Below are 15488 nucleotides of genomic sequence, written 5' to 3'. Positions count from 1 at the left end.
GATACGGAGACCAGTACTGAACACAATACTCCAGGTGCGGTCGCACCATGGAGCGATACAACGGCATTATAACATCCGCACACCTGGACTCCATACCCTTCCTAATAACACCCAACATTCTATTCGCTTTCCTAGCCGCAGCAGCACACTGAGCAGAAGGTTTCAGCGTATCATCGACGACGACACCCAGATCCCTTTCTTGATCCGTAACTCCTAACGCGGAACCTTGCAAGACGTAGCTATAATTCGGGTTCCTCTTACCCACATGCATCACTTTGCACTTGTCAACATTGAACTTCATCTGCCACTTGCACGCCCATTCTCCCAGTCTCGCAAGGTCCTCCTGTAATCGTTCACATTCCTCCTGCGACTTGACATCACACTGCAGAAGTGGAACTTTGATTGGTCATGCGCCTTAGCGTGGCCAAAAGAAAAAAAAATTCCTGCAGTGGGACTCTGCAGAAGGCTTAACGTTATTTCTTCCTTTCTTCTTTGTCGTTTACGTTTTGTTTTTTTCTTTGGTTAACTGCATTTTAATTTGTACTTTTTGTTATGTATTTTTTTTTCCAAATAATTTTTATTTATTATCATAATAACCAGAACAGTAAGAATGCAGAAGCTCAAAGATACATCAAATAATGAACATTAGAAATTGTACAAACATTTTCAAGAAGGCTGCAAAATATAATCAATACCTAAATCCGTATATATAGGAACCAATACTACTGAGGAGCATTCATTGTGGGTAAATATAATCTCTGGAAAGGAGAAACCACTCCCATCTCCTACTTCTAAGTTGCATGCAAACAGCTGGCAATTATTATGTATTTTTATTGAATTTGAACACCTTTTTTTTTTTTTAATTTTTTATTTATACATTTTAATTATTACATCAAGCATAAATCTTGAATACAGAAAAGATGATTATATTAGTTTCTACAATTACAAGAAAAAGAAAAAAAATAGGCAAATTCTTTAAAACTAAATATTCATCTTCAGTCCACAATACATGGGGAGCCCATACTAAACTTAAGGAAAACTTAATAAATCAGAAATCCAATTCCTAATTAGAAATTATACGGTTGATGATAGCAGTCGGGTATTTTAGATCTTCATGGAGTTGAAGTTGTTACAGTTATTGGAGCTGGAGGCAAGGAATCTCTCAGCCTAGCCTCTATGAAGGAATTCAGTTGTTTTGCCTCAAAGAATACAGATTTTACTGATTTAAATTTTATTACACACTTGCACGGGAAGTTCAGCCAAAAAAGTGCTCCAAGTTGTAATACCTTCGGCCTCAATTTAAGAAATTCTTGCCTTTTTCTTTGGGTCGCCCTAGAGATATCAGGATACATTCTAATTCGAGTGCCTAAGAAATCTTGATTTTTATTTAGGAAATATTGTTTGAGTATCCAATCTCTGTCCGGCTGTAATATGAAAAATACTTTAAGAGTTGCAGTTGTTACACCAACATTCTCGCCTTCAATTATTTGTGTTAAATCCAAATTCAGATCTAAAGACTCTGGTAGAGGAACCTCCTTATCCTCCTGTGTTAATAGTTTTTTTCGATAAGGTTCTAAGTAGTAAATCTTAGATATCGGTGGATGAGATTTTTCCGGGATCTTTAAGTTCTCAGTTAAATATTGTTTGAAGGTTAACAATGGTGAGATAGCAAACTGCTTGGGAAAATTTGTTAGTCTCAAGATATTTGATCGTTGGTAATTTTCTAGTATCTCAATCCTATTTTGCAGGTAAATATTTTCTTTAATCAGATTCAACTGAATTTGTTGAGAGTTTTGTGTAACTATAAGGTTGTTTTCCATATCCTTACCCAAAGAAATTAATTTAGTCTCTATTTCAGATATCTTTCCAATATCTGAATTACACTTCTGGGTAAATTGTGTTAGTTTCTGTGTAAAAGAGGCTTCCAGACCCACAAGTGCCTCCCAAATATTTTCCAGAGTAATCGTTTGAGGCTTAGGAGGTAAAAAAGACTTACTTGGAGATCCCAAGTCAGGAAAAGAGGAAAGTTCCGAGTATCCTCCTATTTCTCCGCGTTCTTTCCCAATCTCTTCAACTCCTCCGCTCGCTCCCGCTTCCATCGATGCGGGGCTTGTCGGCGTCTCTAACATCACTCCGGCGCCCGTGTCAGGAGACCCCGTCGAGACTTGCTCAGACGGCTTACTCTGAGCCGTAGTTGACGTTGGCGCCGGCATCGGAGGAGGAATTCTCACTTCGGGACTAAGAGTTGTCTCCGCCTCAAGCCGGGGGAGCGGGAGACCTCCCTCCGCTCCATCTGGCAGTGAGGATAGTCCCGAACTCATACCCGATAGGAGAAAGCGATCAATTGTTGCAGTCCTCGGCAGAACAGGAGTTACGGGTCCAGTTCTCTGTTTGCCTCTTCGTTTAGGCATTATTTGAACAGGAAAAATGTAAGTAGCTGAGCTGCAACAACCGGGACTGCTTTCTATGCATCTCATTCAGCCGCCATCTTGCTCCCCTGAATTTGAACACCTTTTGATGTGTAATTTGACTCTAAGAACATTTAATCAAATCTTATATTATTAATTATAGTGAATTCTGAGTGTCAGCCAGTTAAAGTACAGAACACCCAAACATGAGGTAATCTCGTAAGAGGGCACCTATGTAAAGTTTCCAAAAAGAGCCCATGATATGAAGACAACATAGAAGCCTATGTGCCTTTATAAAAAAAAGCTCTTTCACATATTTACATCTGCTCCAAAGGTTAGTGCAGTGGGTTGCGGATCTGGGGAACCGGGTTCAATTCCCTGTGAAGCTCTATGTGACCCTGGGCAAGTCAGTTAGCCCTCCATTACCCCAGGTACAATATATACTACTTAGATTATGCGCTACTTGTTAAACGCTGTTCCCCCAGATTCCATATAGCGTGACTGAAAATGCACATGCAAATCTGGTCATATTCTGGATTTGAGCACGCAATTTATCAAGCCAATCTGCACGAAAAAGAACGTGCGGCAAAATGAAAATCGGCGCAAGTCCATTTTGGGCCTGAGACTTTACCACCACCCACTGACTTAGCGATAAGGTCTAACGCGTTAACCAGGCTGTAATCATTCGCGCGTTCGTATAGTGCCGATTGCTGCCCGATTAGCACCGTGCGCCGTAAATGTTCCGGCACATGCAAAAAATGAAATTACCGCCTGGTAATTGCGGTAGCCGGGTGATAGTTCCGAAGTGGCACATGTTGGGCACACGTAGGTACCTATGCAGCTTAGTAAAAGGGCCCCTGAGTTTACAAGCCAACAGAGATGTGCATATGCAAAAAAAAAAAAATTTGGTTTGTTTTCTTGTTCTAAATTTTGTACATTTTTTCCTGTTCTTTTCAGAGATTCATTTCAGTCAAAATCTTTAATGCTCATTAGAACTTTTTAAAGCTTGCAAAATCAATTGCACACACATGAATTATTAAACTGATGCGTGAAATTGATTCTCTAAACACCAAATGCATGTTAATGAACACAGTCACATGAGCCAATATATTCTTTGCAGTTAACTACGTCAGGAACAGCAAAGGAAACCCATTGTAAAATCCCAATGCAAGAATTACATGATTGACCTAATCAATCTCCCAATTAGAAATAGTACCAGTTCATCACGGTCTTACCTGAATCTCCATTACCCAAATTACAAAGGACTAAAATACAAGACAACCCATGCATCCAACTTCTCTTACATAGGCACGCGCCTGTGGAAAGCATTGCCACAAGTGGTGAAAATAACTTATGATTACCTAAAATTCAGAAAGTCATTAAAGACTCACCTATTCAGAAGGGCATATCCGAATGACCCAACTTAAATGACTCAACCCTACAACACTTCACTATTAAAGATCGTATTGGACATTAATGAACTCTTTTAACTCAACTCAACTTGATTGAATCTTATCTTCCCTATCCCAATACAACATTTTGTACCTATCCCATACCGGATTTGGCGAATGCCTTCACGGTATTATGTAAGCCACATTGAGCCTGCAAATATGTGGGAAAATGTGGGATACAAATGTAACAAATAATAATAATAAGAAGAAGAATCAGGCACAACCAATCAGAGTTAATATTTACCTTCCAAGATTTTTGCCTTGAAGATAGAGAGCAGTGAGTTTTTAGCATGGCTGGATGCCAGACATTGCTCTGCTAACAAAATAAAAAGTTGGCAAGAATTACCAACTGCATTCCTCACTTAGGGGCCCTTTTACTAAGCCGTGTAGGCGCCTACGCGCGCCCAACCTGCGTCAATTTGGAATTACTGCCCGGCTACCGCATGGCCCGGGCGGTAATTTCATTTTTTACGCGCGTCCGCTACATGTGCCGGAAAATCATTTTTATTTTCCTGCGCGCGGCGGTAATCGTCATTCTACGTGCATAGACGATTACTGCACGGTTACCAAGTGAGACCTTATCACTAAGCCAATGGCTGGCGGTAAGGTCTCAGACCCAAAATGGACGCAAAACCAATTTTTGATTTTCAGCAAAAATGTTTAAAAAGACGTTTTTTTTTACAGGCGTGCTGAAAAATGGATCTGTGCGCCCCCAAACACTAGAGCAGCCCATTCTTCAGTGCACCTTACTAACAGGACCCCTTAGGGCCCTGTTTACTAAGGCGAGTTATCGTTTTTAACGCGCCTATAATTAGCAGACGCTAATCGTGTAGGCGCCTATAGGGATATTGTAGGCACATACATAGTTAACGTGTGTACATGCAAGTTAAAAATGCACGTTAAAAATGTTAATGCGCCTATAACACGGCTTAGTAAACAGAGCCCTTTGAATATATTTGGCCAGGGTACATCAAATTTTGACCTGTATGATGACAAAAATTAAACTACAGCTGCAGAGACATACTCAAAAAAATGTAAACAATATAAAAAATGAAAGCAACATCACAACAAGGAACATCCCCGAATCCCACCAAAATGAAGACAGACGTTACCTTTAGATGATGTCTGTCTCTATTAACATACATTTTCCAGCAACCAAAGCAGTGTTATTCATGTAACAGGGAGCCCTCATGCTGATCCATTCCCCGCCTGGCAGTCATTATGGGCTCATGGAAGACTTGCTGAAGAGGTCCAGGTTTGATAGCTTTAAGGTACCTAGGAGAAATAAAAGCAGGATTCAATTGGATGGGGCAATATTCCTCTAAAGAATCTGTAAATTAGAAGAGAAGGTTATGGGAGAATTATGCATATTGTTACTTATTCCGTCCAGATACTTCTGAAACACAAACCCTAAGAATAGACAACATTTCACAGTAAAAACACATTTTGGGCTAGATTCTATATATCATGCCTATAAAAAAAAAATCAGGGCTGAAAAAAATACCCCTAAGCGTATTCTATAAACTGAGCCTAAATTTAGGTATGGCTTACAGAACAGGCCTAAGTCTAGGCGTAGTTTATAGAATATGCCCAACACCCGTTCAAAAAAACAAACTTTTATTTATATCAATTCAAAACAACATATGAGTACCAACTTGTTTTAAGAAAATCGGAAAGTAACCATTATAGTACAATATCCTCTAAAAGAAAAGGAAAAACATCCTCTCAATCATTAACATAAGAAAATATGGATATTATAGGAAAAACTTTAACCTCCTTAAACCACATGGCGGGGGGGGGGGGGGGGGGGGGGGGAGGAATGGAGAGAAAATAAAGATGATCCATAGAAATTTAACGTAACATTAAAAAACAGGCCTTAACATGAAAACAACCTAAAATACATAAATCACAAACACATTCTAATTCTCTGGAAACGTTTTCACTCCACCATGTTTAACCAAGCATTTACATGGGTATAATAAAAATGACGCTCCGATGTTTTGGATTTCTTGCCTCATGGATAAGAAAGAATTCCATGAAACATCTGGGAATACTGAAAATAGAGTCTCAGTCCTGTTCGAAAACAAATGAAACCAGCAGTGTAGCCCTCTCAGTGGTTTCTGAGAAAGATTCTTCCGAAATAGCTGACAAGTTATTTAAGTCAACACCACTTTCCTGGACTTGAACCCCTGATTATTATTATTATTATTATTACATTTGTACCCCGCGCTTTCCCACATAATGCGGGCTCAATGCGGCTTACAAAGAAGCATTTGGTGAATCATAAAGTCGATTCAAGAGAGGCATACATTGAGGGGCAAATTTCAACACTTCAGATAAAGATCTTTTAACCACCTCTCCAGGTAGAATGCCAGGGAACTTTGGAAAATTCAAAATTCGGAGATTCAGAGGGGCAACGTCTAAGCCCATCTTTGGACGTTTTGCTAAAAACGACCAAAATTCAAGTGGGGAATATAGCCATTTCCAAAACAGGAAAACGTTTTATTTTTTTTTCCCAATGGCTATTGGCTATATGTATTTGTACTCTGTGCATTTAGCTTTTTGTTCCATTAAAAAAAAAAAAGTCCAAGTGAAAAATGCATAAAATCAAGCCATTGGGATGTAGGAGGAGCCAGCATTCTTAGTAGACTGGCCACATAGACATTGCAGGAGAGCAATGGGCACCCTAGGGAGCACTGCAGTGGACTTCACAAAAATGCTCACAGGTACACATCTCACCTTTGCTCCCTTATCTTGTCTACTGAGCCCCCCAAAACCCACCACCCCAACTGTACACTACTATAATAGCCCTTATGGGTGAAAGGAATACCTATATGTGGGTACAGTGGGTTTCCGATGAGTTTTGGAGAGCTCAAAGTTTCCACCATAAGTGTAACAGGTAGGGGAAGGTACGGGCCTGGGGCCACCTGTCTGCAGTGCACTGCACCCACCACTAGACTACTCGAGAGACCTGCATGCTGTTCTAATGGACCTGTGTATAACATCTGAGGCTGGCTCCAACTTCTCCATTTTGCTACTGTCCAGCTCCGATTCTGACTCCTATTGATAATATCAGGCTTTATGTTTTTTGCTGTGGATCGAAAGTACTGGTAAATATAACTTTAGATCCAGGACAAAGATATATAAGTATAAAATTATAAATTTACCATATATTATAATATTTTTTTCATAATGAAGCTGAAGTTGGAGTCACTACATTTTTACCAATTCTGACTCCACCCAAAATTAATTCCAACTCGGTGCAGGTTCACCTTTGAAACTGTGACCATGGGGGGGGGGGGGGGGGGGGGGGGGGGAGGGGGAATGGAATGAAGGCCAGTGGGTCCAATCCACAAAAATTCCTTGACCTCTTTCCACTCCAGACACATCCCTTTTCTGATACTGTAAAAGTATCTACACTATAAACTGTTTGCCTACTTTCACTCACAGAGGGGTGTTGAGCAAAACTCAGCAGGGTTTTTTGTGCAAGTTGGAAAAGCTTTGAAAGTTGCCCTCTCTGTGCTACAATAAAAAGGGTAAAAATTACAAAATCAATAACATTAGGATAAAATTATAGGACACTGAAAGAATGATAACAAGAACAAAACTTAAGGATTTCAGTGCTGGTCTATATTGTCCCTGGTCAAATCACGTTTCTGGTCTAGTGGCAGGATACAATGCATTGTGCAGTGCCTGTTGCTGTTTCTGCTGTTTCCTCGGGGTTGTGCAGAGTGTTTCCTGCTTGTGCTTTTGTGCGAAGGTCTTTGATTTTCTTTGTCAGCTTTGGGAAATGTGCCAAAAGAGCAAGTGAGCTCTGCAATGATTCTGTGGAGAGAGGCTGAAGTGGATGGACTAAGAAGTCCTTAATCTGACAACAACCACTAGCTTAAAATAACATAAACCAGCTCCTCTAAGGTTAAACTATTATTTATTTATTACATTTGTATCCCACATTTTACCGCGTAGCAGTAGGCTCAATGCGGCTTACAGGTTCCGGAGAGGAGAGTACCAACTCCGGGAATATATACAGATTGGAAAATAGAGTAACGGTAGGTGCAAGGAAGCTGATAAGGTTCCGGAAAAGAGAATACAACTCTGGGACGAATATATAGTAGCCTATAGAGAGAAGCAGTGATGTAGCCACAGGTGGGCTTGGGTGGGCCGGGGCCCACCCATTTATGGCTCAGGCCCACCCAACAGTAGCACATGTTTAGTGGTAACTGGTGGGAATCCCAAGCTCCGCCAGCTGAAGATTTCCCCCTGATGGTAACGAGAACGCTACTCTCCATGACACCGGCACCTGCGCATGCTCAGATTTCAGTGCATGCCTGCTGCCAAGGTGGAAAGAAGCGTTTTCCCATCAGCTGAGATAATTTTTTTTTTTTGGGGGGGGGGGGAGGGGAGAACACTTGGTGCCCACCCAATTCTTGCCTAGGCCCACCCAAAATCTGTTGTCTGGCTACGCCCCTGGAGAGAAGTAATCCCAAGGAGGCTGATCCTATATAATAATTCTCACCTCCAACAGGATGTGCTTGGGACTGTGCCTGCTGGAAGTGGTCTGCTAGGCAGGTACGCACTGACCTCAGTGACCTCACTGACAGACAATTTGGCAAAGCAAAACAATCTGAGTGCTGGCCATTAGGACACAGGGTTGATAGGAGAGTTTTAAAAGACTGAAGGAACCTAAAGTGTTAAATGGGGGGAGGGGGGAGTTCTGAACCACTGAAAGACATGAACATTTGGGAAAGGAAAACAATCTGAATGCTGGCCATTAGGACACAGGGTAGATAGGAGAGTTTTAAAAGACTGAAGGAAACGAAACTGTTAAACTGGAGAAGGGGGGGGGGGGAGTTGTGAATGACTGAAAGACATGCAAATTTGGGACAGGAAAACAATCTCAATGCTGGCCATTAGCACACAGGGTACACAGGACAGTTTTAAAAGACTGAAGGAACCAAAAGTGTTCGGGGGGGGGGGGGGGGGGGAGTTCTGAATGAATGAAAGAAATGAAAATTTACGAGAGGAACACAATCTGAATGCTGGGCATTTGTACACAGGGTAGATAGGACACTTTAAAAAAAAAAGAAGGACGTGAAACTGTTACATCTTGGGGGAGGGGTGAGGAGGAAAGCTATGGGGTATCCGGATACTGGGCGTTAGGGCCACGGGGGTACATAGACTTTTGAAAGCCTTAAGGAACCCAAAGTGTGGGAAGGAGGAGGAAAAAGAGGGGAGGGAACAGGGTGAGGGGCATTAGGAACAGGGAAGGGGGCCCTGTCACACACTCTCATTCTCACACACACACTGACACACAGCCAGTCTCACTCTGTCACACACCCGCACTTTCACTCTGGCTCTCTCTCTCAAACATACACACTCCCAGGAAAACCTTGCTAGCGCCCGTTTCATTCATTCCAGAAACGGGCCTTTTTTACTAGTAAATTATAATAGAAGTAGTAGCTAAGGACATGATAGTGAGGTTTACCATTCTGCCTTGAATTTCATGCACTCAAGAACTAAGACTTCCTGACATCAGCGAGGCTGTAAGTTTGATCTGAAAGCTTTTTGTTTCCAAAAAAGCCTTCAGAGAACAGTAACTTCCAGAAACAAAAACGTAAAGAATCAGATGAATGGAATATTTTGTCTTCCAGATGTGGGGAAATCACTGGACTACTGGCTCCACAATGGCTTTTTTTTTTTATACAACAGAAAACAAAGCTCCAGGCTACAATTACAACCATTTATGGGGCAAACCAACTCAAAGGCTCAAGGACTCAGTACTGTACATGGCCAGGCAGAGGGGTGGGTCTCTGGTTCAATTTCCAAGACAGCTCTTCCATTCCCGGGGTCACTTAGAGTTTGGGATATCAGAGAAACAGTATTCATAACCCCACTGGGGTGGAACAAGCTAGGGCCAGATTCAGCACCCATGATATTCAACTGCAAGAAGGAGCTTGGGTGGCATGGGGCCTAGCCTAGGACTGTTACAGCTATATTCAAACTGAATTTACTGTTTGGGGGAAGAAGGGAAAACAACAAAATAAAAAGGGGGGAAATCCTTGGGTAGTTCGAACTGAAGGATCGTGACACCAGAGCCAAGTACAAAGAAGAAGAAAACACCCATGTAAAAACACAAGCCCCCCCCCCCCAAAACCCCACAATAATTTAAGCAAACAAGCACACATTTTAATATGTCACAGGTTTTATTTCATTTCCTTTTGAATTTTTAAATCCCAAAATGCATCAAGCTATCATCTTGCCCGGCTTCCTGTGGCTGCAATGATCGGTGGCAAAGGTGTGTGTAGGTGGCTTCGCACTTCGAGACTTAATGGTTTCTCTTTTAGATCATGTCATACAAACACTGCTACTTTGCCTGATTCAGCTTCTGAAATAACACTATGCAAGTGCGCTCCTGTGAAAGAAAAACAGGGACTGGATGTCCCCACAGCCAGGGCTGACCCAACCATTATGCAAGACTAGGTGGTCAACTACGGCAGCAGCTTCTTGGAGGAAGCAAAGAGAAGCTACAGGCAAAGCAAAAGAATACATACATAGTAACATAGTAGATGACGGCAGAAAAAGACCTGCATGGTCCATCCAGTCTGCCCAAGACAAACTCATATGTGTATACCTTACCTTGAATTTGTACCTGTCCTTTTCAGGGCACAGACCGTATAAGTCTGTCCAGCAGTATTTCCCGCCTCCCAACCACCAGTCCCGCCTCCCATCATCGGCTCTGGTACAGACTATATAAGTCTGCCCTCCCCTATCCTAGCCTCCCAACCACCAACCCCTCTTCCCCCCACCTGCTCCGCCACCCAATTTCAGCTAAGCTTCTGAGGATCCATTCCTTCTGCACAGGATTCCTTTATGCATATCCCACGCATGTTTGAACGCATAAAGGAATCCTGTGCATAAGGAATGGATCCTCAGAAGTTTAGCTGAAATTGGGTGGCGGAGCAGGTGGGGGGAAGAGGGGTTGGTGGTTGGGAGGCTAGGATAGGGGAGGGCAGACTTATATAGTCTGTACCAGAGCCGATGATGGGAGGCGGGACTGGTGGTTGGGAGGCGGGAAATACTGCTGGGCAGACTTATATGGTCTGTGCCCTGAAAAGGACAGGTACAAATTCAAGGTAATTGCTTCTCTCTATATGCTACTATATATTCGTCCCAGAGTTGTATTCTCTTTTCCGGAACCTTATCAGCTTCCTTGCACCTACCGTTACTCTATTTTCCAATCTGTATATATTCCCGGTAATGACAGCCACACAAACTGAAAGAACCATCAACATGTTCTTTAAGCTGTATATCTATAGGATGCTTGTGTGATGATCATGACTGTTGGGGAGGTGGGAAGTTGCAGGCTAGGGGCCTGAAAGCTAATTTAGGGGCGGGGGGAATAAGGCTAAAAGTTTTGCCTAAGGTGCCCACCACTCTTGCAACAGCTCTACCCACAGCTCAGTGGCAACACGATGCAAGATACTCAGCCATCATTTCCGGGCCCAGCTTCTGCTCCTTGGGACAACTGGCACTGAGACAAAGAACCAGAAGGGGCACTCGTAGCCCCTGAGACAGAAAACCCAACCATTACATATGAGCACCATCTACTGGGGAGGTTCGTGGTACACGTATACCCCACCATCCAGCGGAAGTCCCGGTCCGTGGTCGTTGGGATGTGACAGGAAGGAGAGGAGAATTAAACCTCTCCCACGGGTTGCTAGAAAAAGACATTGTACTTAAAAAAGAAAAAGGGAGGGGGGCTTGGATTGATGGGCACAAAACTACTACAGTCTGTCGTCTCTGTGTCCTGTGAACAGAGTTTTTCCATTCTCACAAAGTATGGTCATAATTCTTGATCCCTGGCTATCTAAGCCAGTTGAAAGAAGGCACTCCTTATAAAATACAAATCAATCATGCATATGCATTTCCCTAATATTCCCCCAGTGATTCATAAAAATGCATTCCAAATGCCTGGGACATACAAAACAACTTACACATAAGCGCACAACTATGGAACGGCCTCCCAAAAGCCCTGAAAACAATCCACAACCGCCTGAACTTCAGGAAATCACTAAAAACCAACCTCTTCAAAAAGGCCTACCCCAACAACCCCACGTAACTTTGACCGTACTGGACAACACGCAATCTTCATCCCTCCCGACCCTCCACATATACCTCATACGATCACTTTTCAACCTTGTACTTATCAACCAACTGGGCAAACGCCTTTGATGGTACTACGTAAGCCACATTGAGCCTGCAAATAGGTGGGAAAATGTGGGGTACAAATGCAACAAATAAATAAAACAAATAAATACTTTACCTGTACCACAACATTTAGCGTCAGGCATCATAAGATTAAACAGCTACCCTAGTATTTCAGGTTGATTGTCCATTGATAGCCTCAACAACTTCTGGGTTATGTGATGAAAAGGCCACCTTTCTGTCCCAAAGCTGCAAGTCCCATATGCATAGGGCCACCATGATTAGAGAGGGCTCTAAATCTATGAGTTGGATCTATCCATTAGAGTTTCTGTTCCTTTTACTCAATAGGTCTGAAGCTTGGGATAAGCCTGGATTCTTTGTCAACTTTGGAATAGAAGTTCAACTTGCATCAAAATCGGTGATTTTAAGTTGTTTAGAATCAAATGATTATGTCCCTTCCTGCACACTAGTGCTTTTGCAACAGGATTTCTGCTTTGGTACAATTTTGTTTGGATTATTACAATTCCCTGTATGTAGGATTAACTAAAAGGATTCTGAATAAATTATAATTTGTCTAGGATTTGGCAGCCTTCTTGATGACTACTTACTACTACTACTTAACATTTCTAGAGTGCTACTAGGGTTACGCAGCGCTGTACAGTTTAACAAAGAAGGACAGTCCCTGCTCAAAGGAGCTTACAATCTAAATATGGAATGTTGCTAGTGGAATAGCAACATTCCATGTAGAATGTCAAATAGTAGCAACATTCCATGTAGAATCTCAAGTAATAGCAACATTCCATGTTCCACTGCACTAACCACTAGGCTGTTACTCCTCCACTACTACTACTACTACTACTACTTAACATTTCTAGAGCGCTACTAGGGTTACGCAGCGCTGTACAGTTTAACAAAGAAGGACAGTCCCTGCTCAAAGGAGCTTACAATCTAAAGGACAAAATGTCAAGTTGGGGCAGTATAGAATTACTGAATAGAGGTATAATGGTTAGGTGCCGAAGGCGACATTGAAGAGGTGGGCTTTGAGCAAGGATTTGAAGATGGGCAGGGAGGGGACCTGGCGTATGGGCTCAGGGAGTTTATTCCAGGCGTGGGGTGAGGCGTGGCAGAAAGAGCGGAGCCTGGAGTTGGCGGTGGTGGAGAAGGGTACTGAAAGGAGGGATGTGTCTTGAGAGCGGAGGTTACGGGTAGGAATGTACGGGGAGATGAGGGTAGAGAGGTAGGGAGGGGCTGCAGATCGAGTGCATTTGTAGGTTAGTAGGAGAAGCTTGAACTGTATGCGGTACCTGATCGGAAGCCAGTGAAGTGACTTGAGGAGAGGGATGATATGAGCATATCGGTCCAGGCGGAAGATAAGACGTGCAGCAGAGTTCTGAACGGATTGAAGGGGGGATAGATGGCTCAGTGCTAGGCCAGTGAGGAGTAGGTTGCAGTAGTCAAGGCGAGAGGTAATGAGAGAGTGGATGAGGGTTCGGGTGGTGTGCTCAGAGAGGAAAGGGCGAATAAAAAGTATTGAAAGGATTATATCTATGCATTGGCTACCCTTATAACATTGGTTTATGTTTTAGATGTTATCTTTAAAGTTTAAGTACAGCAGTCTCACTTTACCTAAAAGATGATTTGATCCATTATAGACTATCGCATCATCTTAGACCTGCAGGAAGATTTTCTTTTAAAAATTCCTCTGCAGTCTCACATAAGACTTACAGGCACTGGAAAAAAGTCTTTTTCTTTTACTGGCCACCCATTATGGAAACAACATTCTAGAGATGCCTTATCTTTTATCAGCTGTATTATCTTTTAGGAAAACTCTCATGACCTGGTTTCACCAACAAGCCTTTTTATAAGCGTTAACAATTTAATTGCAACTGATGCTATGGCCGGCGTAGGTGTGGTGAAGGATTTGTCACAAATTTCATTATGATGATTTGTTTGCTGTTCATAATGTATGCCAAAGGATCATTTTCCTTGTTAAGATGATGATTGATCGTACTGAGTTTTAATGCTCTTACAGCTGCCATTTTGAGTCCGGAGCAGCATGGGCAGGAGCAACTGGAAATTGCTCCTGCCCACCCTGCACTAGTCCATGAGGGAACCCTTCAGGTAGGCTGGGGGGGTGTGCTAAATAGGGGTAGAGGTGGGCAGGTCTTCAGGATGGGGCAGATCAGGAGGAGGAAGCTCTTTGGGGGGAGGGCATGTGTGAGGGGGAGAATAGAAGCTCTTTGGAGTGGGCTATGACAGGGGGGGTGTCTGTATTTGGGGGGGAAGCTTCCATAGGAGGGGGAACAAGATGTCTCACAGACTACTGGCCTGATACTCCTGGTATGAAAAACAGCACCAGAAGTCTGCCTTTCCTCGGTAACCACTAGCTCCTCCTTTTCCTAAGGGATCCCACGTGCCTGTCCCACACTTTCTTAAATTTCAACACAGTCCTCGTCTCCACGACCTCCACCGGGAGGTCATTCCACGCATCCACCACCCTCTCCATGAAATAGTATTTTCTTAGATTCCTCCTAAGTCTGGCTCTAACATCTGAGGCTGTCATAGAGGCTGCTAAATCATATTTGTATTCACATATGTGGGGGGTGGGATAGGGTCAGTGAAAACTGAGGGGTGTTGGGAGGGTCACATCTGATTCCCTCCAGTGGTCATCTGGTCATTTAGGGCACCCTTTTGTGCCTTATTCGTTATAAAAACATGTCTAGCTCAAAATGTCTTAGTTTTAGTCCTGGACAGTTCTGTTTTATTCCATTATGACTGAAAAACTTCCAAGTGTTAGGAACTGTGTCGCTTTTTGGACATTTTTCTCTTTTGAAAATGAGCTCCATAGTGTGGAATTAGAAAAGGTACAGAGAAGGGTGGCGAAAATGAAAAAGGGGATGGGATGACTTCCTTATGAGGAAAGGCTAAAGTGGCTAGGGATCTTCAGCTTGGAGAGAAGACGGCTGACGGGAGATATGATAGAGTTCTACAAAATAATGAGTGGAGCGGAACAGGTAGAAGTGAATCACTGGTTTTCTCTTTCCAAAAATACTAGGACTAGGGGGCACGCAATGAAGCTACAAACTAGTAAATTTAAAACGAATCGGAGAAAATATTTCTTCACTCAAAGTGTATGTTTTTATAGACTGTTGTACGCCACATTGAGCCTGCCCATGGGTGGGAATATTGTGGGATATAAATGCTATAAATAAATAAATAATGAAACACTGGAATTCATTGCCAGATAATGCAGTAAAAGCAATTAGCTTAGTGGGATTTAAAAAAAGGTTTGGATAGCTTCCTAAAAGTTCATAGACCATTATTAAAATGGACTTAGGGAAAATCCACTGCTTATTTCCAGAATAAGCAGCATAAAATGTATTGTACTGTTTTGGGATCTTGCTAAGTACTTGTAACCTGGATT

General features: G+C 42.6%; 1 protein-coding gene across 1 annotated transcript in view; it reads right to left on the bottom strand.

Annotated features, from left to right (window-relative positions):
• Positions 1-15488, bottom strand: part of BACH2 (BTB domain and CNC homolog 2) — a 522926-nt gene that overhangs the window by 290346 nt on the left and 217092 nt on the right. The window contains exon 2 of the mRNA XM_030195639.1: positions 4972-5134. Within this exon, the coding sequence (XP_030051499.1) occupies positions 4972-5004 (33 nt within the window). The 5' untranslated portion in view covers positions 5005-5134. The remainder of the gene's footprint in view (positions 1-4971; positions 5135-15488) is intronic.

The sequence above is a fragment of the Microcaecilia unicolor genome, chromosome 3 (assembly GCF_901765095.1).
Source record: "Microcaecilia unicolor chromosome 3, aMicUni1.1, whole genome shotgun sequence".
Classification (NCBI taxonomy): Eukaryota; Metazoa; Chordata; class Amphibia; order Gymnophiona; family Siphonopidae; genus Microcaecilia; species Microcaecilia unicolor.
This window is presented reverse-complemented; position numbering and strand designations above follow the sequence as displayed.